This window comes from Notolepis coatsorum (assembly GCF_963971535.1).
Source record: "Notolepis coatsorum genome assembly, chromosome: 2".
Classification (NCBI taxonomy): domain Eukaryota; kingdom Metazoa; phylum Chordata; class Actinopteri; order Aulopiformes; family Paralepididae; genus Notolepis; species Notolepis coatsorum.
Genome location: NC_140166.1, coordinates 190,097,932 through 190,124,603, shown reverse-complemented (window position 1 = coordinate 190,124,603; position 26,672 = coordinate 190,097,932). Strand labels below are relative to the sequence as shown.

At 41.3% G+C, this 26,672-nt stretch overlaps 2 protein-coding genes across 3 annotated transcripts; one reads left to right on the top strand and one right to left on the bottom strand.

Moving 5' to 3' along the window:
• Positions 1-1,956: 1,956 nt before the first annotated feature.
• micos13 (mitochondrial contact site and cristae organizing system subunit 13) lies at positions 1,957-8,879 on the bottom strand. Of its 2 annotated transcripts, none has more exons than XM_084309306.1 (5): positions 8,770-8,879; positions 8,300-8,453; positions 5,016-5,172; positions 3,213-3,270; positions 1,957-2,634 (listed from the first exon to the last, which is right to left on the bottom strand). In XM_084309306.1, the coding sequence occupies exons 2-5, from the start codon at positions 8,335-8,337 to the stop codon at positions 2,537-2,539; spliced, it is 351 nt and encodes a 116-aa protein (XP_084165432.1). In that variant the 5' UTR covers positions 8,338-8,453; positions 8,770-8,879; the 3' UTR covers positions 1,957-2,536. The 2 variants fall into 2 exon arrangements, with proteins under 2 accessions (XP_084165432.1, XP_084165433.1); XM_084309307.1 differs by having other exon boundaries at positions 8,774-8,829.
• Positions 8,880-8,925: 46 nt separating this feature from the next.
• On the top strand, positions 8,926-24,465 carry hsd11b1la (hydroxysteroid (11-beta) dehydrogenase 1-like a). Its single transcript, XM_084309305.1, has 6 exons — positions 8,926-9,108; positions 15,754-15,884; positions 18,592-18,795; positions 19,116-19,209; positions 23,052-23,217; positions 23,775-24,465. Exons 1-6 carry the CDS (start codon positions 9,024-9,026, stop codon positions 23,956-23,958), a joined length of 864 nt encoding a protein of 287 aa, XP_084165431.1. The 5' UTR covers positions 8,926-9,023; the 3' UTR covers positions 23,959-24,465.
• Positions 24,466-26,672: the final 2,207 nt, after the last annotated feature.

Genomic DNA, 26,672 nt, shown 5'->3' with positions numbered 1-26,672 from the left:
TTTTCACATCAAAACAAAAGTAGAACTGTAATGTGGACTTTCTCATATTATTAACATTGACAAACATATTTACAATTAGCATTTTATAAAGTAGAACTGTAATGTGTACTTTCTCAGTCAGTGCTAAGTGCAGCATCACTTTTAACATCAAAACAAAAGTAGAACTGTAATGTGGACTCAGGGAAAGATCTAAAAAAAAAATGTTTTTTTTTTAACTTTTTTTTCCAGGGAAAGATCTACAGGGAAAGTCTCAAAGATCGACCAGTCGATCGCGATCGACGGGTTGGTGACCACTGACCTATATCATTGCTACCTCAATTTTCAAAGATACTCAAGATCAACATCCTTAGCGGTAATAGATTTTGTGGAAAATATATCAACAGCAATTAATGAAAAAAATACCTCAATAGGTGTATTTATTGACTTACGTAAAGCATTTGACACAATTGATCATTCCCTGCTTTTACAAAAAATGGAACGGTATGGAATAAGAGGTGTCACTCATCATTGGTTAAGAAGTTATTTAGATAATAGGTTTCAATATGTAAATATTAATAATACAGAATCACATCTTAGAAGAGTAACTTGTGGTGTTCCACAGGGTTCCGTATTGGGACCCAAGTTATTTATACTTTATTTAAATGATATTTTTACAGTATCGAATATTTTGAAAATTGTTACGTTTGCTGATGATACTAATTTACTTTGTTCAAGGGAGGACATAAAATAATTATTGAAAACAGTAGAAAGGGAATTGATAAAGTTAAAGAAATGGTTTGATAGGAATAAGTTGTCTCTTAATGAAAACAAAACAAAATGTATGGTATTTGGTGGTGTTCCTACCGACTGTGAAATTAAACTGAATTTAAATGGAACCGAAATTGAACGAGTATATGAAACAAAATTCGTAGGTGTGATTATAGATCACAAACTCTGTTGGAAGCCACATATACAATATATCAAAGGTAAAATAGCCAAATCTGTTGGCATTCTGTACAAAACAAGGGAGCTGTTAAACCAGAAATGTTTGCATATATTGTATTTTTCACTTGTGCCATACATGTCATATTGTGTTGAGGTCTGGGGGAATGTTTATAAAACAAATATAGATCCTATTATTAAACTACAGAAAATAGCTATTAGAATAATAAATAAAGCTAGTTACCTTGAATCGACAAATCCATTATTCATAAAGTCCTGCACATAAAAATTTGTAGATATGGTTTACATAAAAACCTTGGAGATCATTTTTCGTGCTAAGAGTAAGAACCTACCAGCTTGTATTCAATGTATCTTTCAACCAAGAGAAGGAAAGTATAATTTAAGAGGGTTGTGTATTCTTAAAACATGTAAAAAGGTAAGAACTAATGTAAAAGCTAGATGTGTTTCAATCTTGGGAGTTAAATTGTGGAATAGTCTTAGTGACGGGTTGAAGTTGTGCACTTCTCAGGGGAGATTTAATAAGGCCCTGAAGGATAAAAAAAATTCAGGAGTACAGTTTTGAGTAAAACAGAATGAAAAAAATCAAATTATATCTTGCGGCATATTTTAAGTTTCTTTCTTATATTAAAGTATATTTAGTTTTTAAGAATTGTAAAGGATAGGCAAAAATAAGGATGTGCTTCAGCCTATTCCTTTTTTCGGTCATTGAGTTTGGATTTTGTGTGTGAGCTTACTTTGAATAGGTACATTTGCAATTTTTTCTTTTCCTTTTGAAAGTCCACACGTGTTTTTGATTTATCTGTAAACAAAGACCGAAAATAAAACTATTCATTCAGTAACACCACAAAGAACACTGATTTAACAGTCAGGAATGATTAGGCCTAATTCATATAAACTCCCGTCCATACAGTAGATTAACAGTTGCCAGGATGTAACTACTATCTGGAGACAGTCATTGTTTTCTACAATTATCGGTTCCATCTTGATCAAGCCACACCAAACACGTGAAATGTTTAGGATTCATTTATTTTACACCCAGACATGGTGAAATTATATACAAAACAATACATTCTCTCTGTATAAAACACATGAGAAGGATGCCATACGGATTACTTGGTTCAAAGACGGTAAGCAAGCAAAATATATTAGCCACGGTGTTGAGATAAATAATAATTATACACGTTAAAAACGTGATACTGCTGCCCTTCTTATTTCTTAGGTGCAAGTTACTTAGTATAGTATCAAGGGAACTTAACTGCCATTTAATGTAGAAAAAGACTCCTACTGGAGATGTTATCTTAATCTTACTTCAAATAATTACTTAAGGTTTGCTTGACAATTGAATGTTCCAAAGCACTTTTGATTCCTTTATCATCCAAATAAATTACTGACTTAAGTAAACAAAATGCAAACCGGTTGCTGTGGGGCATTCCTCCTCTCCATGTGAGGAGAAGCTGGAATATTTACTCTGAAGTTTGTGTTGTGATTGCAGAGACCCGTCCGAAAAACCATGAATAGACTGTCGAGACCCATCCAAAAACTGATAAGATAGCTTGATAAATAGCTTGGTCAAGCTGTTCCATGGTGACTGTATTTATTTGGTGAAGTCTTTCAGGTACTGTACACCCTGGTTAGTGTAATCACTTGCTCTTCTGGGGCCCTCAGAAAGGGCTGAGATTGACGACCGCACCCCTAGAGTGGAATGAGACAGAAACATATATAAATTCCAGGCAATAAAACCCTAACAATTATCAACTTTAATTTTAATACAAACTGACATACTAACATCTTATCAAAATGAGACCCTATACTGATGGGGACCACAAATGTATCAACCATCACTGAAAACAGCATCAGCCTGGAGAGACTGAAGTGAGCCAATGTTTATGTCCATAATTTCCTAATTGAATTCTCTGGCCAGAACAGTGTCACCTCACAAACAGGAGCTCATACCAATAGTATGACATTGCAATTATTTCCTACTTGAGGAAAAGAAGTGCTGCAACATTGTCTTTAAACCATGGTGCATGACCTGGAAACAACTAGTAAGATAGACAAATTAAGCTACTCTACTACTATTTGCAATTTATTGGTGCCGTTAAAAACAAACCTGTTTCAGAAGGTGAATATGAAGGCATGTTAACGAATCGAGTCAATTTAACTGTACCGATAAAGAACTTTCTTTCTCCCTTGCTAATTCTTCCCTACTTGTCAATAATTTATTTGAACTTAAGACAATAATCACTCAAAACTGGTGATCCAGCTCTTACCAGAGTTCCATGATTGAACTGGGGAGAATTCAACCTTGGGCAAAGTTGGGAGCTGAGCCTAAGAAAACAATCAGTTGATTAGAAACCATTCAGTCATAAATTATTCATAGACCCTTTTTTCGTTGACGTCATATTGTACAGAAAGACTGCTTTTGAAACTGCACACGTTATCTTTTGGGGAGAGACTCCAGTGATGTACTGTATGAAAGCTCTTGCATGGGCAGGGTGACAGATTTCACGTTAGGTCTGGGTATCGCTACCGATTTCCTGAATCAATCTCACGAGAACTAATGCTGTAAATTATACAAGGAACCCTATAACCTGTTGCGTTATTAAAAATATGAATGTTTACATTAAGAATTTATCACAAAACAAGTTATTAATGTACTTTTTATTTAACATGACCAACACACTAGTTGTTGACACACATACATACATACATACATACATACATACATACATACATACATACATACATACATACATACAATATGTAACCAATAGCTCATGACAGGCCATGGTATATGGTTATTATATCACAGCTAAGGGGCGTTGTTCATGGAGGGCAGACAACCCCCTTAGCCGCGATATAATCACTATATCACAGCCTGAAGTGAGCTATTGCTTTTATAAAAAGGTCACCAAGTATGACAATATTAAAGTTATAGACACCCAAGTTAAAGGTTTTTATTAATAATTTAATAATTCATTTGTAGGAAATAGGTCCTCCTGGCTGCCTGCACATAGCTAAGTTAGTGCAAGGCGGGTGCTATACAACGTACACGCTAGCTTCTTTATTTTTAGCTCTGCTAGTGAGAGGAATATTGACAGCCTGTTACAGCAGAGATGCTATTCTTATGACAATATTATGAGTAGCAGCTGCTAACATGGCATTAGAAGCTCTTAATAAATGGAGAAGATAAAAGTGGGAACGAGGTTAGAGCTCACTAGTACATTCAGACCAAGCAGCCAATTATCTTTGCTAACGTTACAAGAAAAAGTAGTTCCACTCTTGTGTAACAACTAATGCTAGCTCTTTAGCCAGTTAGCTTGTTGGAATAGCTCCATGACCAGAATGCACTCTCTGAGCCACAGCTAGGTGGGCTATCATGGAGTTCTAGCACTTGATTCACGTTAACTCTACCCCACCAGCTGGCTGGATTGTTTTCAGCCGTAGTGTGATACTGAATTGTGCAAAGGAATTCGATGGCATAGCCGCTGTATATAGTTGTTATACCATGGCAATGAACCAATCAGATTGCTTGATTTGAGCGGTTTATATAACCGTTTTATATATTGAAATAATTTTTTTTTTTACCCAACCCTACTTCATGTCGTTTCATTCAGACTGTCCCTGGAGTCTTTCCCCAAAAGTTGCACGTTCTGTTAGGTTTCTGAAGCAGTTTAGCCTACAAAGATCATCATTAAGGGTCAATAGACAGACTTCAATATTGGGGGGGGGGTGCTTGCTCACAACTGATAATAGTGAATGCAAATTATTAATAGACAAGGATGCTCTAATACAAACATTTAGCTGTGATAAATGGTGCATTTATATAGCGTTTTTATCCAAAGTGCTTTACAATTTTGTTCCTCACATTCACCCATCGATGGCGGAGGCAAACATGCAAGGTGCCAAGCTGCTCATTGGGAGCAATTAGGGGTTAAGTGTCTTGCTCAAGGACACTTCGACACGCTGCCCGGGAGGAGCGGGAATCGAACCGGGAACCTTCCGATTACCAGACGACCGCTCTACCTCCTGAGCCATGGTCGCCCCTCATTATGTTGCTCTGCAATCTTTACCTCCAGGCCAAAGTACTTCAGCCACTCATCTATGGCTGGTGGTATAGCAGCTCTAGCCTTCCCCAAGACCTGTGACCCTTGCTCACTGTCTCCCAGTAGTCCTGAGTCGTACACAATATACAGAGCTCCTCCTGCAACGGTCACCTTGGTGGCCAGTCTACAACACAAAACAGACATTACACAATTTACATTCCATAATCCATATAATTCCATTACATCATCACACACAGACATCTTGGTAGACAAACAACAGATGATTAGAATTAAATGCCAAATAAGCGTCATGAGAAACAAATACCATTTAGTTCATTCCATCCATACCTGCCACAATCCTATATTATGCACTGACATTGTACACTAATGCATTGTTTCATCATACCACAGAGTTGTGATCGTGGCTGTGTTAAGGGGGAATGCCACCCATTTCAAGAATTCACAATGTTCTTTCTGTGCCTCAGGGCAGTTCAGTCAGTATTTGAGAACACACACCACTCTCTCCTGAAGCTAGAAATCAGATAGCTATACCCAACCCAATATGCAGTTGATCGTTTGTAAAGTGCAATGGAATGGTTATAATTAAATCTTTTCCTCAAACTGAGCTATGCAATCCGACACATGATTGCATTTTCAGGTGACCTGCCATGCCAAAATGAGGGTTTCCCTGATTTAAGTTACCTGCTGGTCATGTCATTTTTGCATGGCGACAGTGCTGGAATTTATAACCATTGCACTTGACTAATGATCAATGGAATATTATAACTTCACACTACCAACTTCACACTAGTGTAATAACAACGGCAACAACGTTATTTCAAGTTTTTTATATTGCACCAAATTGGTGAGCATAAATTTGGCAATGGGTTTTTCACCCAATCAATCAATCAAAACCCAACCTCATACTATGTGGTTGAGCATAGTAGAGGTTGGGTATACCAGCTAGAAATCAGAGAGAACCCTCCAATCGGTGATGTGACTGGGATGTAATCTGGCAGGCAGCTCCATAGACAATGAATGGGACTCTGACTTTATAAGGCAATACAATCAAAGATGTTTGTTTGAGTTTTTCACTCAAATAGTTTTTTTTATGTGGTTCAACCTTTTAGCAATGCTAGAATATAAACCTCATTTGGGTGTAGCTCACACACACATTTGAAGGTATCATAAAGTCAGAGCCCCATTTGTCCAGATTTACATCCCACTTACATCACTGACGATTGGTGGGTACTTGATTTCTAGCTTTAGGAGAGAGTTGTGTGTGTGTTCACAAGCGCTGATTGGACTGTTCTGGGGCGCAGGAAGAACACACTGTGAACATTCTTAAAAAGGGTGGTGTTCCCCTTTAACAATTGATTGAAAACTTTATTAACAGATTGTAGAATGGGTACAGTACAGCTCAATACACACAATTGTTAAGGGGATGCAGACCAGAGAAAGACTTTCGTCTTGTTTACATCAGGGTCCCCCATTTTCAATTAATCATAAAAGGCATCACAAGGCTCATTGGTTTTGTATTATGCAAGATTGTTGTTACTTTGTTGTCTTTGTATTGGATCATGTTGACGACGTACTACAAATATAAAAACTAAAGAAACAAAAAAACACAAGGTTGACTTCACTGGTGCAGATTGACACGATTGTGATAACGTTACGTCAAAGGTACGTATGACCCAACTTAATGTTCGAGAAACTAACTAGACAGCTGGTAACGTTAGTCGAGTACTTATATTGTATGCCTACGTTACACCCACGTTAACCCTTTGAGTGCCACAGACGTGTTATGTCGTTAGTTCATGCCCCCCGTTGAGTGCAGACGACGCAAATTGTCGTTATTTTTTTATTAGCAATCTGAATTCATATTTCATCAACCGAGTCTCCTGTTGGTACAGCAGCCCCTCTAGGAGCTCCGATGGGAAAATACCGCCCCCTATCGTCTATCCCTGTGTAACTGCAGGCCATTCGATTACACTGGTGGATGTGTGGTGGATGTGTGGGGGGGGGAGCCTACTGGCTCCACTATGCTGGCGAGCCGTCTGATGAAGAGGGAAGTGATCGTGAGATAGAAAGCAGCCTGGAATATATATTTACAGCAGCCAATAATCAATCAATAAACGCGATCGATGTTTGGAATGGCGATCAGGAATTGGAATAATCTTTTTGGAGAACATCTGATCTAAAGGTAAGGAATCTATGTTACCAGTCTTGGGGTAATCGGAGCTGTTTTGACCTATATCTCAGCATGTCCCGTATGTGTGTGTGTGTGCTGTTGAGGAAATAAGAGAATCGATTTCTCAGCTCGCTTCTATAGCGTGCATAAGTACACATATACTATCGATAATCTAGCGTTTATTTGAAAACTATTCATAAATAGGCCGACAAATGACAACGTGTCTAGTGTATTCGAGAATATTCTAATAAATGCGGTTTATGACAGAATCTTTCTATTTTCCTGACATTTTCGAGAAAACAATAGCTTTTCGAAATGCTATAAAAAGGATATGAACCGATTAAAAAACAATCTGTTTCGACAATGTTGACTGCAAACAAGTCATTGATAAGCGACGGGCAGATTAGACACATAGCCATAATTTAAAACATAGATTATGCGTTTTTAACGCTATCATTGAAGTGGGTGGTGGCATTCAACGGGGTAAATAGGAACCGGAGCACTGAAAGTGTTAAAGACAAAACACTGTAATAGCTCTATAACTTTGCCACCTGACCTAACCCGAGTCGGCTTCAGATCGACAGCTATAGAGCTGTGTTTATCATCAGGGGTTTGTCAGTCTGTGTGAATGAATGAATGAACGAAAATTGTATTTAACAGATTGCAGAATGGGTACAATACAGTACGGCTCAATACACGCAATTGTTAAGGGGATGCAGACCAGAGAAAGACGTTTGTCTTGTTTACATCAGGGTCCCCCATTTTCAATTCATATTGACATTTATGACATACACAACATATATGACATCATGACATTTATGGCATAGGGACATACATGACATACAAGTATAGTATAGTACTGTCTTTTATGATTAATTGAAAATGGGGGACCCTGATGTAAACAAGACGAAAGTCTTTTTCTGGTCTGCATCCCCTTAACAATTGTGTGTATTGAGCTGTACTGTATTGTACCCATTCTGCAATCTGTTAATAACATTTTCAATCAATCAATCAATCAGTCTACACTACAGCGACGTTAGCTAACCTCGTCCATTAGCAGCAGCTGGCTAACACGCTAACGTTAGCAACCGTTTTACAAGTGAAATAGGGAAATACTTACTTCAATACAGGCACAATTTTGGCCGCCATTGTATACATATATAACTGTTGATGATCCTTTATGTTGTATGTACAGCTGGCTTGGTTATTAGATGTTGAATGGGCTGGACGGCAGGCTGGCTAGCTGTTCCACTGAAGGGCAATCCTGCAGTGCTCTGACGGGGTGTCAATAAAGTTGCATTGAAGTGTGTTTCAGAGCTGCTGATTCGTTCGTGTAGGTTGTTATAATACATTCATGGTCTAGCTGCAACTACAGTTCAAACATTTGAAAAATGTCTAACGCAACATTTGCGAACATCCATTTTCATTATTCTATAGAAACGTACATTTGATCCACCCATACAAATAAAACATTATAGACTCCGCCTGTTTAGAATGAGCACGGAAAACACAAACACATTTTTTCCTAGTTAATCTAATACCAAAGAGGCTCATCATGATTGACATATACTTAAACAATTTCCAGCCTACCTACGCTCAGATTGCGCTGATGGAGTACTGAGGGACCAAACTGAATGGAAATGTGGACATTTTAAATGTGTTACATTCCAACAACATGACGCCATATGACGGAGTGTCATCTCCTCCCACACCCTCCTTGGTTTCTCTGTGAGCCAGATTATGCAGTTGTGTATTGCTGCTGCTTGACGTTTTTACTTAGAAGTTGAACTAACCCTTTCTAACTACTATTACTAAGCAGTAAGCACTGGTTATTTTGTTGCAAAATGAGAACGTTCACTAAAATCCTGCTAGCTAGTGTGTGTGTAGCGTTCCTCGCTGTCAAATGGAGTGAACCCACTTTTGATACAGGTAAGATCTAGTGGCAACAATTCAATTCTCGAAGACACTCTGACGTCACGAGATCGCCGCCATCTTGGTATTGGGGAAACAAACGGATTTCTACGATCAAATGTATGCGCTGAGCTCTGTTTTTATTACATATTTTATCACATTCTTGTTCATTTCATAACCTTTTCATATCATTTGTTTTGAAAATATTGAGCCCAACATGGCATTTCACTATTTCGAAAGCCTTTCTGGTGATTCTAAAAGTGCATGCCCAAGCCATAGATGCCGCGTTCACGTTACGTGGGAAGAAGCGGAAGAACCAGAGGACATCTCGTTGCTACCATAGATATATATAGATGGTTGCTACAAGGAAGCCTTCACGCGTTGATGCGTTATTTCTAAACCTAGCCGCATTTCTGGCAGACGCTCTCTGATTGGCCACTGGCGCGTTTGCCCAATCGCGTGACGAGCTGTGTCTTTGCCCATTTCCACGTCAAACAGCCTGCAAACTACCTGGCGTTCTATCGCCATGCTCTAAGTCCTAAGACAAACTAACCTTAATCTTCTTCTTCTTCTTCTTCTTCTTCTTCTTCTTCTTCTTCTTCTTCTTCTTCTTCTTCTTCTTCTTCTTCTTCTTCTTCTTCATTTGATTTTATTGGCGGTTGGCACATCCTTCAGGGTGCATTACCGCCACCTCCTCTAGCTTGACACGGTCGTAACTTTACAATACCGCCATCTTCTGGCCCCCTTTACTTCCCACAATGTCCATTCTGCGTTCACCATCCTGAAGTGCAGCTAACGCTGCTTCCCCCTGACTGAGTCCCCCTCCCGCGGCCTGACTCTGAACTACTCGCTCACACATACCCCCCTTCTCTAACTCTACTTGATCAGCCACCCTCTTTAACTCCCTTATAACATCCTCCACTGTCAACCCCTTCATACCCAAGTGTCCCACTGCTGCTTGAACTACCAACTTGGTCCTATCTGTCCTACCACTAACCATCGCCGTTGTAATCACTACTCCTGCCACAAAGGCCACTATATCCAACTTCTCCCCCCACACCCTCCTTTTCTCCTCCTGTACTTCCTCTACTGTCAGATGCCCTTTCCTAAAACCCAGTTCCCTCTCTTGCTTTCCCTGATCCTCCTGCACTATCCTCACTGCCAACTGCCCTTCTCTAAACCCCTGTCCCTTGTCTTGCTGTCCCGGTCCTACCTTCCTAGCTGCCTCCGCATATGAAATCCTACCTTCCCTTCTCACCTGCTGGACCACTACCTCTCGTCTCATCGCCTCACAACCCCAATACCCTACAGTCCTACACTATGCTTCCCACCACAACTACAACACCTCTGCTCCACTCCCTGTTCACACTCCCCATACTTATGCTCCCCACTACATCTACCACATCTCTGCCCCTTCCTACACAATTTAGCTATATGTCCAAACTCCTGGCACCTGTAACACCTCAACGGTTTCGGCACAAACTCCCTAACCCTATATGCCAAAAACCCTAAAAATATCACTTTCGGACTAACCTCACCCTCAAACTGAATGACTATCGTCCCTGTCACCTCCTTCTCTGCCCCTCTCTTCATCCTTTCTACACTCTTAACTTTCCCATTACGTTCGTCACTCCTCAACTCTCCCAACAGCTGCTCTTCACTAACCTTAATTGGAATACCACTAATCACCCCCTTGCAACCACCATCCCTTTTCTCCCCTACTATCACTACTCTACTGACATTCACCTGGCCAATGCTCTCTATTTCCCTTGCCTTCTCTACCTGCACTACACTTACACATCCTATAAACAAGTTCCCATCGTCTAACACCCTTGCGTACCTTACCTCTCCTAACTGCATTTCAATGAGTTTACCTTAACCAACTTCGAAAGAGTGCCTAAGCTTAACCAGTGTAGAAACAGGCGTCGGCCAATCAGAGAGCGTCTTGCCAGAAATGCGGCTAGGTTTAGAAATAACGCCGCATTGACTCGATAAAACGCCCACATCCATACTTCCGCAATTCGTGACGCGAAGTGGGAGATAATCGGGCGTTATTTCTAAACCTAGCCGCATTTCTGGCAAGACACTCTCTGATTGGCCGACGCCTGTTTCTACACTGGTTAAGCTTAGGCACTCTTTCGAAGTTGGTTAAGGTTAGAGTTTGTCTTAGAGCGTGACGGCAAGTTCTTTCGACGGTTAAGCTTAGGCACTCTTTCGAAGTTGGTTAAGGTTAGAGTTTGTCTTAGAGCATGGCGATAGAACGCCAGGTAGTTTGCAGGCTGTTTGACGTGGAAATGGGCAAAGACACAGCTCGTCACACGATTGGACAAACGCGTCAGTGGCCAATCAGAGAGCGTCAGTCAGAAATGCGGCTAGGTTTAGAAATAACGCATCGGGGTCTATAAATAAATCCCATATAAATGGTTTTTCCCAGTCGGAAGCTGGTTCTTCCGCTTCTTCCCACGTAACGTGAACGCGGCATAAACAGAAAGTTAAACAGACAGGAAGTTGACTTCGAGAATGTTAAAACATGAGAGAAAACAAAAGTGTTTTGATATAAAAACTGCCTTTATGGTCATATCTGGTGAAAAAGAATGTATACATATTTTTCATTGGTTATAGAATTTCAGAAATATACAATGTGTTGGTAAAATAGACTACTACACATGTCCCAATAATGCCTGAATTCACCCTAGAGATGACTTTAACGGGATCATCCCTATGTTCCCCGGGTCCTATGTTCCCCGGGTTCTATCTTCCCCGCTTTGATTGATTAATAGATTGAACATTTTATAAAAAAAAATTATTTGATTAATTATTAATGTCCGCCTTGTTTCGAATGGTTAAGCTTAGGCCCTCTTTCGAACTGGTTAAGGTGAATGAATGAATGAATGAATGAATGAATGAATGAATGAATGAATGAAAACTTTATTTAACAGATTGCAGAATGGGTACAATACAGTACGGCTCAATACATACAATTGTTAAGGGGATGCAGACCTGAGAAAGACGTTTGTCTTGTTTCCATCAGGGTCCCCCATTTTCAATTCATATAGACATTTATGACATACACAACATACATGACATTTATGGCATAGGGACATATAGGTATTTAGTACTGATACATTTGTGACATAAACGGTATTCAAATATACAGTACTGTTACCCCTAGATCCTGACAGAGTATATACATATGATGGGGAGGGGACTGTACATTAGGAGGGGGTGGGTGGGTGGGAGAGAAATATACATACGGCGGGGAGGGAATATGCGGTGGGGAGGAGACTGTCTATTAGGAGGTGGTGGGGGTTTTGGGCATTTACGGTGGCCAGTTTCGAATTGCAGCCTCCCGTAGGTGCTCTTTAAGAGCGGTTTTGAATGTGGGTAGTGATTCACATTCCTTTACAGCTTTGGGTAGGGCGTTCCACATTGTTGTGGCATAATTGCGAAACGTGTTTAGTCCCTTGTTTGAGCCGAATCTGGGTTTACATGATTTGTTGAGCTTCCTCTGGTGTAGTGGTTGTGGTATTCACTGACCTTTGGGAAGTATTTTGACATGTACATGGGTACCCTGGTCGTATAGTGTATCTTGTAGACCAGGCCCATTGCAAGTTGCTGTACTCTGTCGTCTACTCTAAGCCATCCTAGGTTGTCAAAGTGGGCAGGGGTGAGGTGGGTTCTGGGGTTCAGGTCAAGTAGTAGTCTGACCAGTTTGTTTTGTGATGTTTGTAATTTTGTTTTAAGCGCCTTTGAGGTGCTTTGGTACCATGAGGTGCACGCATAGTCGTAGTACCCTTGAATGAGTGCTCCTGCCAGAGTCTTCAGGGTATTCTTGTTTACCAGAGAGGAGATCCGGTACAAGAATCTAGTTCGTTGGTTGACTTTTTTTATTACATTGGATGCCATTTTGTCACAGGAAAGATTTGCCTCTAGGATGGAACCCAGGTAGGTAATTTCGTCTTTCCTTGTGACAATATTGTCACCCACTGTAACTGAGAAGCCGTCGGTCTTGCTGAGTTTGTTATTTGAACCGAAGAGAATGGACTCTGTTTTGCCCATGTGTAATGATAGTTTGTTATCAGCGAGCCATATGCAGATTTTGCCTAGTTCTGTGCTGAGGGTTTTTTCAACCTGCAACTTGTTCTTGTCAGAGACCAGCAGGGCTGAGTCGTCCGCAAACAGGAACAGGTTGCAGTCACAGGCTGACGACATGTCATTTGCATAAATTAGGAAGAGTAGCGGTCCTAGTATGCTTCCTTGTGGAACACCACAGCTCACTGTGAGGGGGGGGGGATAGAGTACCGTTTACCTTTTAGAGTTTGGAATCAGGGCTGGTGGTCTAAAATCAATCAATCAATCAATCAATCAAAGCGGGGAACATAGAACCCGGGGAACATAGGACCCGGGGAACATAGACATGCTCCCACTTTAACTAACAACAATACATATAATTATTTTTGTTAATCTGTAATCAAGAAGCCCACCGTGTGTAGGCCCTATAGTGTGTGCGCGTGTGTACTGTTTATGATTTGTAACCATGGTCAAATGAGACCTCAGTGTTAAATGTAGAATCTGTAATAGTAGAGCAACAACTTGGCATTGCACTGTTTACATTTTTTGTTTTGGTCTGATGTGTGGGTTGGAGTTCAGTGGAGATAGGGGAGGGATTGCCATTACTGGCCACACCTCAATCTCTGCCAAGAGAAGTATGGAGAAATTCACACTATAATAAAAAAAATCAAAACAAAAATGGGTTAATTCAACCTTTATTTAGTCTAAAAAATCATTGAGAGCAACTCTCATTTCAAATAGGGAAATAGAGCACACAATAAAAAACGACAGACTGGAATGAAATGGCTGGTCATTAACGATTTAAACTGTCCAAAAGATACTAAGGTATTGAGGTTTGACGTGTCGGGGGCACAGAAGCTAAAAGCAGATTTCCCAAGTTCAGTGTAAACTGGGGGTTTGAAGTATAAGCCAATATTATGGTGTTTACATAGCAGATTAAAATTTAACTTTTTGTTGAATAGATAATGCTACCCCCCATCTCCCTCTCTCTCTGTCTCCCTCTCTTTCTCTGTCTCCCTCTCTCTCTCTCCCTTGCCTTCCCTCTTTCTCCCTCCTTCTCTCCCTCACCTTCCCTCTCTCTGTCTCCCCCTCTCTCTCTCTCCCCCTCTCCCTCGCCTTCCCTCTCTCCCTCCTTCTCTCCCTCCTTCCCTCTCTCTCTCTCTCTCTCTCCCTCACCTTCCCTCTATCTCTCCCTCTCTCTCTCCCTCCTTCCCTCCCTCTCTCTCTCCCTCCTTCCCTCCCTCTCTCTCCCTCCATCACTCTTCCCCCCAAGCAATCAGGCTCATGAACAAATACCGCTAACAGCTTGCTGCCTGCCCACCCATCACTCACACACGCCCACATGGATGTAAACTGACATACGCAACACACAAGACACGGAAAACAACCTACACGCACACATGCTCATTTGCTGCACACCACGTTGCCCATTGCACACACTACACACACACACACACACACACACACACACACACACACACACACACACACACACCACACACCACACCCACACTGTGATTACTGTACTACACTCAGAGCTATATGGGACTTCTATATTTAGAGCTGTATTCCGAGCTACCTCAACGTTGTCTCCTGCTGCTACTTCACACCACTTGTATTGTCTTTTTTGTCGCTTGTATTTATTGTTTGTATTTATTTCTTCCTATTCTTATATTTGATCTTATTGTATTGATGTTGCACTGCACGGTGTAGGAACCAAGACCAAAGATGGTATAAGAAGTATTCCCAACATGACAAGAAAGAATCTGAATCTGAATCTCTCTTTCTGCCCCCCCCCCTCTCTCTCTCCCTCTCTATATTCTTTCATTTCTCAGCCTTGCATAGCAAAGATATGTTCAAGCGATACAATTATATTAGAATGGTATTCTAATATAGATAGAATCTGATATGACTACAGTATGCGTGTGATAAGGAACACACCAAAGCACTGTGCCCTTTGCTCTACGAACTGTTATCTGACTAAATGATTGCCCATTTCTACCAAGAATCGGTAGCTATATGTTGAAAGGCAGCAATATCTGGTACATAGGTCCTGGCTGCTACCAATGATTGCTTCAGTCACCAGTAATACATGGTAGGCTTTATGGCCTGTTTTCTCTGAACAATAATAACTGTATTATAGTGCACGCCGTGTGTAGTGATCACAAGCCATGAGGACAGTTAATATAACGGGGTCATTGACAAGACCTATGGTTTCTGTAAATATGGATATGATTGTGTCAAACATTCTCCTGTTGTACATAATACTGTTGTAATGTGTTGGGTGTATTGTGTGTAATGTTTTGTATAGCTGTACCTTTATAGTCAAGTTAGACCGCGCTCACAAGTTCTTACACTGGGTGCTGTAATCCCATAAAGTTCAGTATATAGGCTAGCCATACCACTGAAGAAGGACATTGTCCGAAACATGTCTGCTTTTGATACAGGCTGCCTTAAAAAACATTGAACCTGTGAGTGCTGGTATAGCTGTACCTAAAATAAAATAGAAAATAAACAATACAGTATAAACATGCAGTATAAAATACACACAATAAAATCACTATTGCAAGTTTTACAACTGTTGTGTTTCAGGATCTCTGAAAGGAGCCCGTGTGTTGGTGACTGGGGCCAGTACAGGTATAGGCGAACAAATGGCTTATCACTATGCCCGCTTTGGTGCCCAGGTAGTCATTACAGCAAGGAGGGAGGGTGTGTTACAGCAGGTCAGTAAACTTTACAATGTGCTGAGTAATTGTAGTTAATAATAATAATATCTCACGTAATTTAGGAATTGAAACAGAATACATGGCATACATACAGTGACATATAGATCATTGATGAATTTTCACCTATTATTGGTGGCAGCCTTGACCTTGTGTTTTCTGCCTTACGAGTAGTTGAGGTTTTCCTCCCTGCTCTGTAGCGTCCTGGTGTCCTTGGCGGGGACATGGCCCACTGGGCCGTCTCAGGGTCTCACGGCCCTCACAACGCAACAATGCACTTCACTTTTTTTTAACCCTTTCACTACCAAATGGTTAACCCTTTCACTGCGGCAATACAGAATGTTAACCATTTCATTGCCACACGACAAAGGTTTAACCCTTCCACTACCACACTACATAATGTTAATCCTTTCACTACCACACTACAGATGGTTAGCGGGTTAAAGGTTGGACTTACAGAAAAATGGATGGTCTGACATAAAGCTACCTCCTACTGGTTGCAGCTAGAATTCAGTTGGATCAAGGCGGCCGGGTAGCGCAGCGGACTAAGCGTCTGTCTACCACGACAGAGCCAGTGGGATCGAATCCGGCTGTGGTGCTTCCGGCTTGGCCGACCGTCCATACTAACACAATTGGCAGTGTTAGCGGGTGGGAAGCCGGCGTGGGTGGGTCCTGGTCGTTGTAAACAGCGACTCCTACAGTTCGGTCGGGGCGCCTGCACAGCAAGGGAAGGATCTGGGAGAGGTAGTGTGACCTTCCACACGTTACACTCTCCCAGTGAGAGTCCGCGCTGCCAGGTGAAAAGGCTACACATGTGTCGGAGGAAGCATGTGATAGTCTCCGCCCTCCCAGACCGACAGTAGGGGGTAGAGTGCGCAATGACCAGGAAGGGGATTGGGAATTGGCATAACAACTAACATTGGGATGGGAGAAAAACGAAAAAAGAAAGGGGGAAAAAGATAAAGAATTCAGTTGGATCAGTGAATCATATTTTATACACAAGTACACAAATACACATAGTCTTTTTACCTGAGCGGATTTTGAATAACCACTGACGCATTTTGTCCAATCTTTATTCTTCTTCTTTTTTATTTAAATGTGTCCTTTATTTAAACTGAATCTCTTGAGACCAAGGTCTCTTTTCCAAGAGTACAATATACCTGTGTGCAATAGACATGTCAAAACATAAAGTCAAACAAGTACAATTCAAACAACGATTCAGTTGAACATCAACAAAAAGGTGTATCAAAGGAAACAAGTACAAGCAACATCTAAAATATTAAAAAGAGTTTAAAATCTTCTAACGGAATGAAACATTCTAACTTCAAGGTTTTCTGTAGTTCATTCCATTTGTACAGGGCATAATATTCAAAACCAGTTTTTCACATGGTGTATCTAAAGCTAAGTAATCCTGTGACTAGTACCATATGGGCTGTATCTAAACGCAATCAAGGAGCACAGATAATAGGGACGTTTAGAAGCAGAGCCTTTTAGGTATTTAGCATGGATGAGTGCGAATTTCCTCAATTTAAATGAGAGCAAGACCGAGATTATAATATTTGGTGATACCTCTCCAGTCCCGCTGGCAAATGTTCTAGGTCCTCTGGGCTCAAACATCCGGTCCTCTGTTAGAAACCTCGGAGTGAATTTTGATAGTGCCTTCAAATTCACCAAACAGCTCAGTGGTTAGGAACAGTTTACACCTCAGAACCCTAGCAAAGACCAAGGCCTACCTCTCCCAGTGCGACCTGGAGAGAGTGACCCACGCCTTTATAACAACTCGGCTGGATTACTGCAATGTTCTCTATACTGGCATTGATCAGGCATCACTCCGCCGCCTACAGCTCGTCCAAAATGCGGCTGCCCGACTCCTCACCAGCACTAAAAAAACGTGAGCACATCACCCCAGTCCTGGCCTCACTCCACTGGCTCCCCGTCCGTCACCGCATTGATTTGAAATTACTTTTAACTGTTTTTAAATCCCTAAATGGCCTTGTCCCACAGTACCTGACAGAGCTCCTGTGTCTCCACACCCCATCCAGAGCCCTAAGGTCAGCCAACCAACTGCTGCTACATGTGCCCAGGTCTAGGCTCAAAACCAGAGGGGACAGAGCTTTCTCCATAGCCGCCCCTAAATTGTGGAATAGCTTCCCCTTCCATATCAGATCAGCCCAGACCCTTGAGGTCTTTAAGTCCCATGCAGCTTAAGATGTATCTATTATCTTTGACCAGAGCTGAGCCTGCCTCCTAGGTCGTTACTTTTAGTCCTTTTATCCCTTATTTTGTATTCTACTGCACTTTCCTTTATTTTATTCTTATTTTGTTTTCATTTCTATCTGAACCCCTGCACTTATTTGTTTTTGCACTTTTATATTTAGTATATGTTTTGTATTATGTATTTTCTTTTTTGCTCTTATGTTTTATCTGTGAAGCATTTTGGTACAGTCAACTGTTGTAAATGTGCTATATATATAAATAAAAATGTATTGATTGATTGAGGTAAATACAATGCAATGCATATCCCTTCTCTTAGTTAAAGAAGTGTTTCATACAAAACACAATGGCGAGTGAGAAATGTATCTCCAGTGATAAAACATAGTGTGCTAGGATACATAGCAGTGAGGGTTTTTTAAGGTGGGGGGAGAGGCATGCATGGACAAAATGTTATCATAATCAAATACAGACATAATCGTGGCTTATGCTGTAGGTAGCGGAAAAGTGCCTGAGCCTGGGGGCCCAGAGAGCTCTTTACATAGCAGCGGACATGGCAGAGGAATCAGACCCAGACAGAGTGGTGAGCTTTGCAGTGGAGCAGCTGGGAGGGCTGGATTACCTGGTTCTCAACCACATCGGACCGAGTCCCTACACCATGTGGAGAGGAGACGTGGACCATGTCAGATGGCTGATGAAGGTACAACAGTCTAACGATACTCCACCTCTACCAGGTACCCGTATATAAACTGTAGAGATTGCACTGAAGAGTGTGTGTGTGTGTGTGTGTGTGTGTGTGTGTGTGTGTGTGTGTGTGTGTGTGTGTGTGTGTGTGTGTGTGTGTGTGTGTGTGTGTGTGTGTGTGTGTGTGTGTGTGTGTGTGTGTGTGTGTGTGTGTGTGTGTGTGTGTGTGTGTGTGTGTGTGTGTGTGTGTGTGTGTGTGTGTGTGTGTGTGTGTGTGTGTGTGTGTGTGTGTGTGTGTGTGTGTGTGTGTGTGTGTGTGTGTGGGCTTTTTCAAAGGTCAATTTCTTCAGCTATGTGCAGATGGCATGGAAAGCGTTGCCCACCCTTGAGCAAAGTAAAGGATCACTAGTGGTTGTCTCATCTCTTGTTGGTAAGTTTTTCAATGTTTTTCAACATGTATTAGCGTTTTATAGATGTTGTGAAAAAGTTTAATAAATGCTAACATGCATTTAAACAATATTAACGTCACAATATCTGATATTGAGTATATTGACAAAGAGATATTTTATGGTTTTTGCGTAACTACTATTGGATACTGAATTATGCTTGATGACTCATCTTGTAGCTGACAGAACAACTTGGGTCATTCACTGTCAGGTCAACATCAGAATCAGGTTTGCTTTGCCTCGGTAAAGGCCACATGTATACTGTAGTAAAGCAACTGGTTTGTAGCACATTACTCTCCTAAGGATTATTTATAACAAGATCTGTGTAGAAATGTGAAGTACTCCATTCTGGGGACACACTCTATATTCCCTTAACTACATATTGAATATATAATATTATATTATTGTTACCCCCAATTCCTTTTCTCTTTCATAAATAAGAACTGGACATTTGTTGAAAAATATTTAATAATTTAATTTCATCACTCATCACTGCATAACTCATAAATGTTCAGACATTTTTGTGATACTCTGTACACACCCAATTCAAGGTTAATGCCACATTTCCTTTCAAACTATGTTGGTTGCGGGTGTCCAGATTTGGTACAGTTTATATAAGGCACTTTGTGACATACAGGCGTAGAGACAGGTCTGCGTAGGAGTGTGTTCTGGGCCCTTTGGTAAACACTGCATTTGTTTCCATAGCTATGCAGATGATATGCAGTTGTGTGTGACTGTCACACCAGATGGTCCCAGCCCCATTTATCTACAGATCAACTGTATCTGACGTCAACGAATGGATGACGCAGAACTTTATTCAACTTAAAAAGGATAAGACTGAAGTATTGCATTGCAGTAATCCAATCTGTAAAGCAAGCTGACTTCATTAATGCTTGCTTTAGAGATGGATTACTGCAATGGAGTCTTCTCTGGTGTAGCCAGAAGGCCAACACATCAGCTCCAGTTAAAGGGATAGTTTGCATGTTTTGACATGAAGTGGTATGAAATGCCTGCCAGTAGTTTAATCTATGCATAGCTGTTAGCTGATTTACATAGACCCGTGGTCGGAAGTTCTGCATGTGTTCTGAGAGAGCAGTGAAGCTTCAGACAGGCAGCATTCGGGGTCCGGACCGGTATCAAAAAAAGTTTTAATTAATCCACACTACAACTTGCAAACACAACAGAATAAATCGTCATGTATTTATGATGCTTGATTCTTCGGAACTATCCATTTAATACTGAACTTAACAAGATTAAAAGTAATAATACAACAAGATTAAAAAAAAGAAGAAAAAAGGTAAAATCAGGGGAAATCACCTAAAATACAAGATCAAAATAAAGATAGAAAAAGAAGAAATAATTAAAGAAAGAAGAACAATTACAGACTGATGAACAGTGATTTGTGATCATGGCTTTGACCTGTGCATATAGTTGGAAGAGTATTGATATTAATGTCAACTGAAACGGCTATCGACAGGCAACAAATAGGATATTGTATTTAAAAATATGCACACCTGAGCCGCTAGAGGTCGCCAAAAGTATAAAAAACTATTATACATATTATTAATTTTTATATTACCACTCAGTTTGTTACTAAAGCTGCAATAACTATTTTCTGACCACTAGGTTGCCGCAAGTCACCACTATAAACAAACTATATTTTTGAAAGCCTCATCATATATAAACTGCCATCCTGGCACAATGTTGTTTAAAAAAAAAAAAAAATGAATGAATGAATGAATGAATGAATGAATGAAAACTTTATTAACAGATTGCAGAATGGGTACAGTACAGTACAGCTCAATACATACACTTGTTAAGGGGATGCAGACCAGAGAAAGACTTTCGTCTTGTTTACATCAGGGTCCCCCATTTTCAATTCATCGTAACATATATGACATACATGACATACAGATAGACAGTACTGCTACATCTATACATTTATGACATACCAGATTTGCAAATACAGTACTGTTTGTGATACGAAAAGAGTCCAGAAAAAAGAGTATACATTTGACGTAGAAACTGTACATTTGAGGAGGTTGGGTAGGTGGGGGGGGGGGGGGGTGGGGGGGACTGTACATTGGAGGTGGTTGGGTGGGGGGGGGGGGGGGGGGGGTTGGGTAGGAGGGGTGGGTGGGGGACACTGTACAACTGTACAAGCAAAACTGTACATTGGAATATTGACTAGACCATACTTGGTAATTTACTGTACATTGGAGGGGGTTGTGTTAGGACATTTACAGGGGCCAGTTTCGAATAGCAGTCTCCCGTAGGTGTTTTTTGAGAGTGTTTTTGAAAGTGGGTAGTGACTAGTGATTCACATTCCTTTACAGCTTTGGGTAGGGCGTTCCACATTGATGTGGCATAATTGCGAAACGTGTTTAGTCCCTTGTTTGAGCCGAATCTGGGTTTAATATGATTTGTGGAGCTCCCTCTGGTGATCTAGGGGGTCGGAGGGGGGGGGGGGGGGATCAAAAAAGATTCCCGGCATTTCCTGGTTGTTAAACAAGATACTATATACTATAATATACAATAGGTATACACCTACAAACAGAATACCGTTTAGACACCACAATAATGATCTCTATTTTATATTTGTTTTATAAAGTAGGCAGAGCTACTAGTGTGGGCCAGGTTTAGTCAACAATTAAAATAAATGATGGAATAACAATAGACTGGTAGCGTGGGGTTGTTCAAGTAGGACACCATGAGTTAGACATATTATCGAGTATAAATAAAGATTGAATGAATGAATAAGACATTTTGAAAATGTGAATGTCAGTTATTGTTATTGCAGCTTTACATTTCCTATACTTGGATGTTTGTACAGCACAATTGCGTTTGTACAGCACAATTGCTTTTCCACTATTTTATATATATATATATTGTGACAAGCCTGGTGGGGTTCAGACTCAGTTCAAATACAAACAAATTCGAATGTCCACACAAGAGCAATATCAATCAATACGAATATTTATTGAATAAGCGCAGAATTCAGTTCGATAGGCAAGAGAATGGTCATAATACAGTCCGATGGTCAAAAACACAAAACAGGCTCTCGTACACAAAAAGGGATTGTTCAATACTCAGGGTAGTCGTCCGGTCCAGGGTCAGTACACAAGGGGGGTTCTCAGCCGGTCTAGGGTCCAGTACACAAGGAACACCTTCTCGCCTTCACCTCTCCTTTCACTACCTCTCCTTTCACTACCTCTCACCTTACACAACTCCGAATATCTCAATCTCTCTCTCTATGTCACAACCCCAACCTCACCTCCACTCAACTTACTTCTGACTAACCTAGTGTCTTTGTAGTGTGTGTTTCTGGGGTGTGTGCATGTGAGATGTGGGTGAACTAATGATGCACAGGTGTGTTCTATCAGTACTAATCAGCTACCTAATTGTTTCTACTCCTTCTGTGGCAATAATATCTCCTGTCCTTCACATGTCCATGAGAGGGGGGGGGGGGTGATATCTGCCACAATATTTATATTATATATATATATATATATATATATATATATATATATATATATATATATATATATATATATATATATATATATATATATAATAAGATAAGGATATTCCTTTATTGATCCCCTCTGGGAAATTCAGGCATTATAGCAGCATGGGGGAGGTACGGGTATGGGCATGGTAATAGTAGAGAGACATAAATATAGGCAATACAATTAGATCTGAATATAAAAAGATATGAGGAGAAAAAATAATATATATTTGTTTTTACAATGAGGTACAGTTTATCTGTCATAGAGACATCTGTTAGAATGCTTAGTTTCTGGTAAGAGTTGTTTTGTTTTTCCAGGTAAAATGACCAACCCATTTGTGGCTCCTTACTCCTCCACCAAGTTTGCCTTGAATGGGTTCTTTGGGGCCTTGCAGCACGAGCTGGCTCTGAAGGAGAGCAACGTCTCCATCTCTATATGCACCCTGGGACTCATTGATACTCAATCAGCTATGGAGAAAGTCCAGTGAGTTAAATGTTCCAATCTTATGATAGCATTTAAAAGATGAATCAATTAATGAGGTCAAAAGGAAAATATTTTTTTATCAACTGTAGCTATAACGTTGTTGCTGTTGGACAACGGTTCAACTTGAATTCTGGAATTAAGAAAAACAACCTAATTTTCAGATGTAGTTTTGAAGTGACATGTTGGGTTTTGCATGGATTTTATACTTACGATGGTCATGCTGATTAATTATGATTAATGATGCTCATAATCTCACACATATCCCCAAACTATAAACCATGACCATTAACTACTCCTCAACGGCTCTGATTAGGGGCATGGTCACAAAAGGTGAATTCGGGCCATTCAGAGATATACAAGCTGTCGGCCACCGACAGCACATTGTAGTTTGTACAAGACAGTTTATAGTTTGGGGATGTATTTTTTCAATTCAATCAAATGCTAATCAATCATATTATTTTGTATCACTTAAAAGAAAAATATCATAAAGGATTTCTACACACAGTAGTACTTCAAGTACAGCATTATTATTTACTATTGTTATTTTCTTGTCTCAGGGGAGTTATAAATGCACCAGCCTATCCTGCCACAGATGCAGCCTTGAGCATCATCGCTGCTGGAGCCATGAGACTACCAGAGATGTTCTATCCCTGGTTCACACACCCTATGATTATTGTCAAAGACTGGTTCCCTTTCTTCACAAACCTTATCATTCGTAACTCCTACAACTACTACCCATGACAACACAAGCCTACTGACAAATAGATTGTTGGTGAAAACCATTTATCTATAGTCATCATTTGTATTAAGGTTGCTAGGCCAAACCCTGTGCCCGCCACATCCGCCAATGCTTCACACCAAATATCACACTAGTTTTCCAAATGCTGGCGCTAAAATGATCAAAGGTAAAGATGCAATGAAAATACATTACTTGTACACCGTAAGTCCGTCGGACACAGGATTCTGTACACCAGCTATCCTTAGTCTACAACACTGGTTTTTGCCACTAAATAATTGCATAAAGAATACTGTGCTCAGGTTAAAGAACTTACCCATGCAGCAGGAAGCAGTAGAAATTGGGTGTTTTTTTTCACCCAAATTGGTCGCAGTTTATCACAAATGTTGTGCTTGTTTTAAAAATGCTGTTACATATTATGCAAATGTATTTCCATAAATTGTTTTATTGATATGTGTGTGTGTTATGTAATTTACTATACTTCTTTGTAATAAATAAACTAAATAATCTTGTGTTTTTGTTTTAATTGTGTTATTTAACCCCTTCAGTCCAGATAGTTTGGGTTATGTCGATATTTATTGCAATTTAAACTTTGCCCCCACTCTAGCTTTTTTTTTCTTTTTATAATTTTGCCTCACCAAAAGAAAATTCAATAGCAGAGGAAGGACTTTAGAAGCTTGTTTGTTATTGGCCTATTAAATTAAATAGGACTGCTAGTTTACAACCATCTACTAAAAACAGCACCATACATGTCCACATGAGGGCAGTAGTGACAAAGTAATGAAGTAAGGCGAATGGGTGACTAAATGCATCTAGTGACACTGTAATCCTTGCAACACAGAACCCTAAATATGGGCGCAACATAATGTCAATAGTGCCCATCGTAGGCTGCTTTGAAAATATGTTATTTAGTTATTTAGGCTACTCTGTGGTACAACACAACACATCAAAATAACACTATTAGTATTACCAAGTTTTTCATCCTGCCTCTGTCTCCCTACTCCTAACACCTGTCTCCCTACTCCTAACACCTGTCTCCCTACTCCTAATCCCTGTCTCCCTACTCCTAATCCCTATCTCCCTGTATACTCCTAATCCCTCTGTCTCCCTACTCATAATCCCTGTCCCTACTCCTAACTCCTGTCTCCCTACTCCTAACCCCTCTGTCTCCCTACTCCTAATCCCTGTCCCCCTACTCCTAACCCCTCTGTCTCCCTACTCCTAACCCCTCTGTCTCCCTACTCCTAATCCCTGTCTCCCTACTCCTAACTCCTCTGTCTCCCTACTCCCAACCCATCTGTCCTCCTACTCCTAATCCCTGTCTCCCTACTCCTAACCCCCCTGTCTCCCTACTCCTAATCCCTATCTCCCTGTATACTCCTAACTCCTGTCTTCCTACTCCTAACCCCTCTGTCTCCCTACTCTTAACCCCTCTGTCTCCCTACTCCTAACCCCTCTGTCTCCCTACTCCTAACCCCTCTGTCTCCCTACTCCTAACCCCTCTGTCTCCCTACTCTTAACCCCTCTGTCTCCCTACTCTTAACCCCTCTGTCTCCCTACTCCTAACCCCTCTGTCTCCCTACTCCTAACCCCTCTGTCTCCCTACTCCTAACCCCTGTCTCCCTACTCCTAACCCCTGTCTCCCTACTCCTAACCCCTCTGTCTCCCTACTCCTAACCCCTCTGTCTCCCTACTCCTAACCCCTCTGTCTCCCTACTCCGAACCTCTGTCTCCCTACTCCTAATCCCCGTCTCCCTACATTTATGCAGGTGAACACCAGGAAGGCTGCTGGCCCAGATGGTATAACAGGACGCATACTTAAGTCCTGTGCCAACCAGCTTGCCCCGGTGTTCACCGCCATATTTAATCAATCCCTGGCGGAGTCAGTGGTCCCTGCCTGCTTCAAGATGTCTACCATCATCCCTGTACCGAAGAAACCCTCCCCAACATGTCCAAATGACTACAGACCGGTGGCACTCACCTCTGTGGTCATGAAATGTTTTGAGAGGCTGGTCAAGGACCACATTTGTGCCTCCCTCCCCAGTGATATGGACCCTATGCAATTTGCATACAGGACAAACAGGTCCACTGACGACGCGGTCTCCCAGGTACTGCACAGCACCCTCTCCCACCTTGACTGTCAGAAGGGGGGCTATGTGAGACTGTTGTTCATTGACTACAGCTCAGCGTTCAACACCAGACTGGTGGACAAGCTGATCGAGCTGGGTCTGAGCTCCGCCCTGAGCGCCTGGGTACTGGACTTTCTGAGTGAAAGACCCCAGGCGGTCAGGGTGGGGGGTCAGACCTCCAACACCATCACCCTGAGCATCGGGTCCCCCCAGGGCTGTGTTCTAAGCCCCCTGCTGTACTCACTCTACACACACGATTGTGTGGCCAAGTTCAGCTCCAACTCCATAGTGAAGTTCGCAGACGACACGGTGGTGGTGGGGCTGATCTCGGACAACGACGAGAAGGCCTACCGGGAGGAGGTTGAGGTACTGGAACGCTGGTGCCAGGACAACAGCCTGCTCCTGAACATTGGTAAAACCAAGGAGCTGATCGTGGATTATAGGAGAGGACCGCAGGAGACACACACACCACTGATGATTAACGGGGCTACCGTGGACAGGGTGAGCAGCTTTAAGTACCTGGGGGTCCACATCTCAGAGGATCTGACATGGTCAACACACATAGGCTGAGGTTAGACTAGTGTATTCCT

Bases quoted from the DNA above. Each gene is read 5' to 3' on its own strand.
- micos13 (XM_084309306.1), bottom strand. From the start codon at position 8,337: ATGTATACAATGGCGGCCAAAATTGTGCCTGTATTGAA. The intron at 5,173-8,299 runs GTAAGTATTTCC...TTTGTGTTGTAG, and splicing joins AAAATTGTGCCTGTATTGAA to ACTGGCCACCAAGGTGACCG. The intron at 2,635-3,212 runs GTAAGAGCTGGA...ATTCCACTCTAG, and splicing joins AGTTCAATCATGGAACTCTG to GGGTGCGGTCGTCAATCTCA.
- hsd11b1la (XM_084309305.1), top strand. From the start codon at position 9,024: ATGAGAACGTTCACTAAAATCCTGCTAGCTAGTGTGTGTGTAGCGTTC. The intron at 15,885-18,591 runs GTCAGTAAACTT...CTTATGCTGTAG, and splicing joins GGGAGGGTGTGTTACAGCAG to GTAGCGGAAAAGTGCCTGAG. The intron at 18,796-19,115 runs GTACAACAGTCT...GCTTTTTCAAAG, and splicing joins ATGTCAGATGGCTGATGAAG to GTCAATTTCTTCAGCTATGT.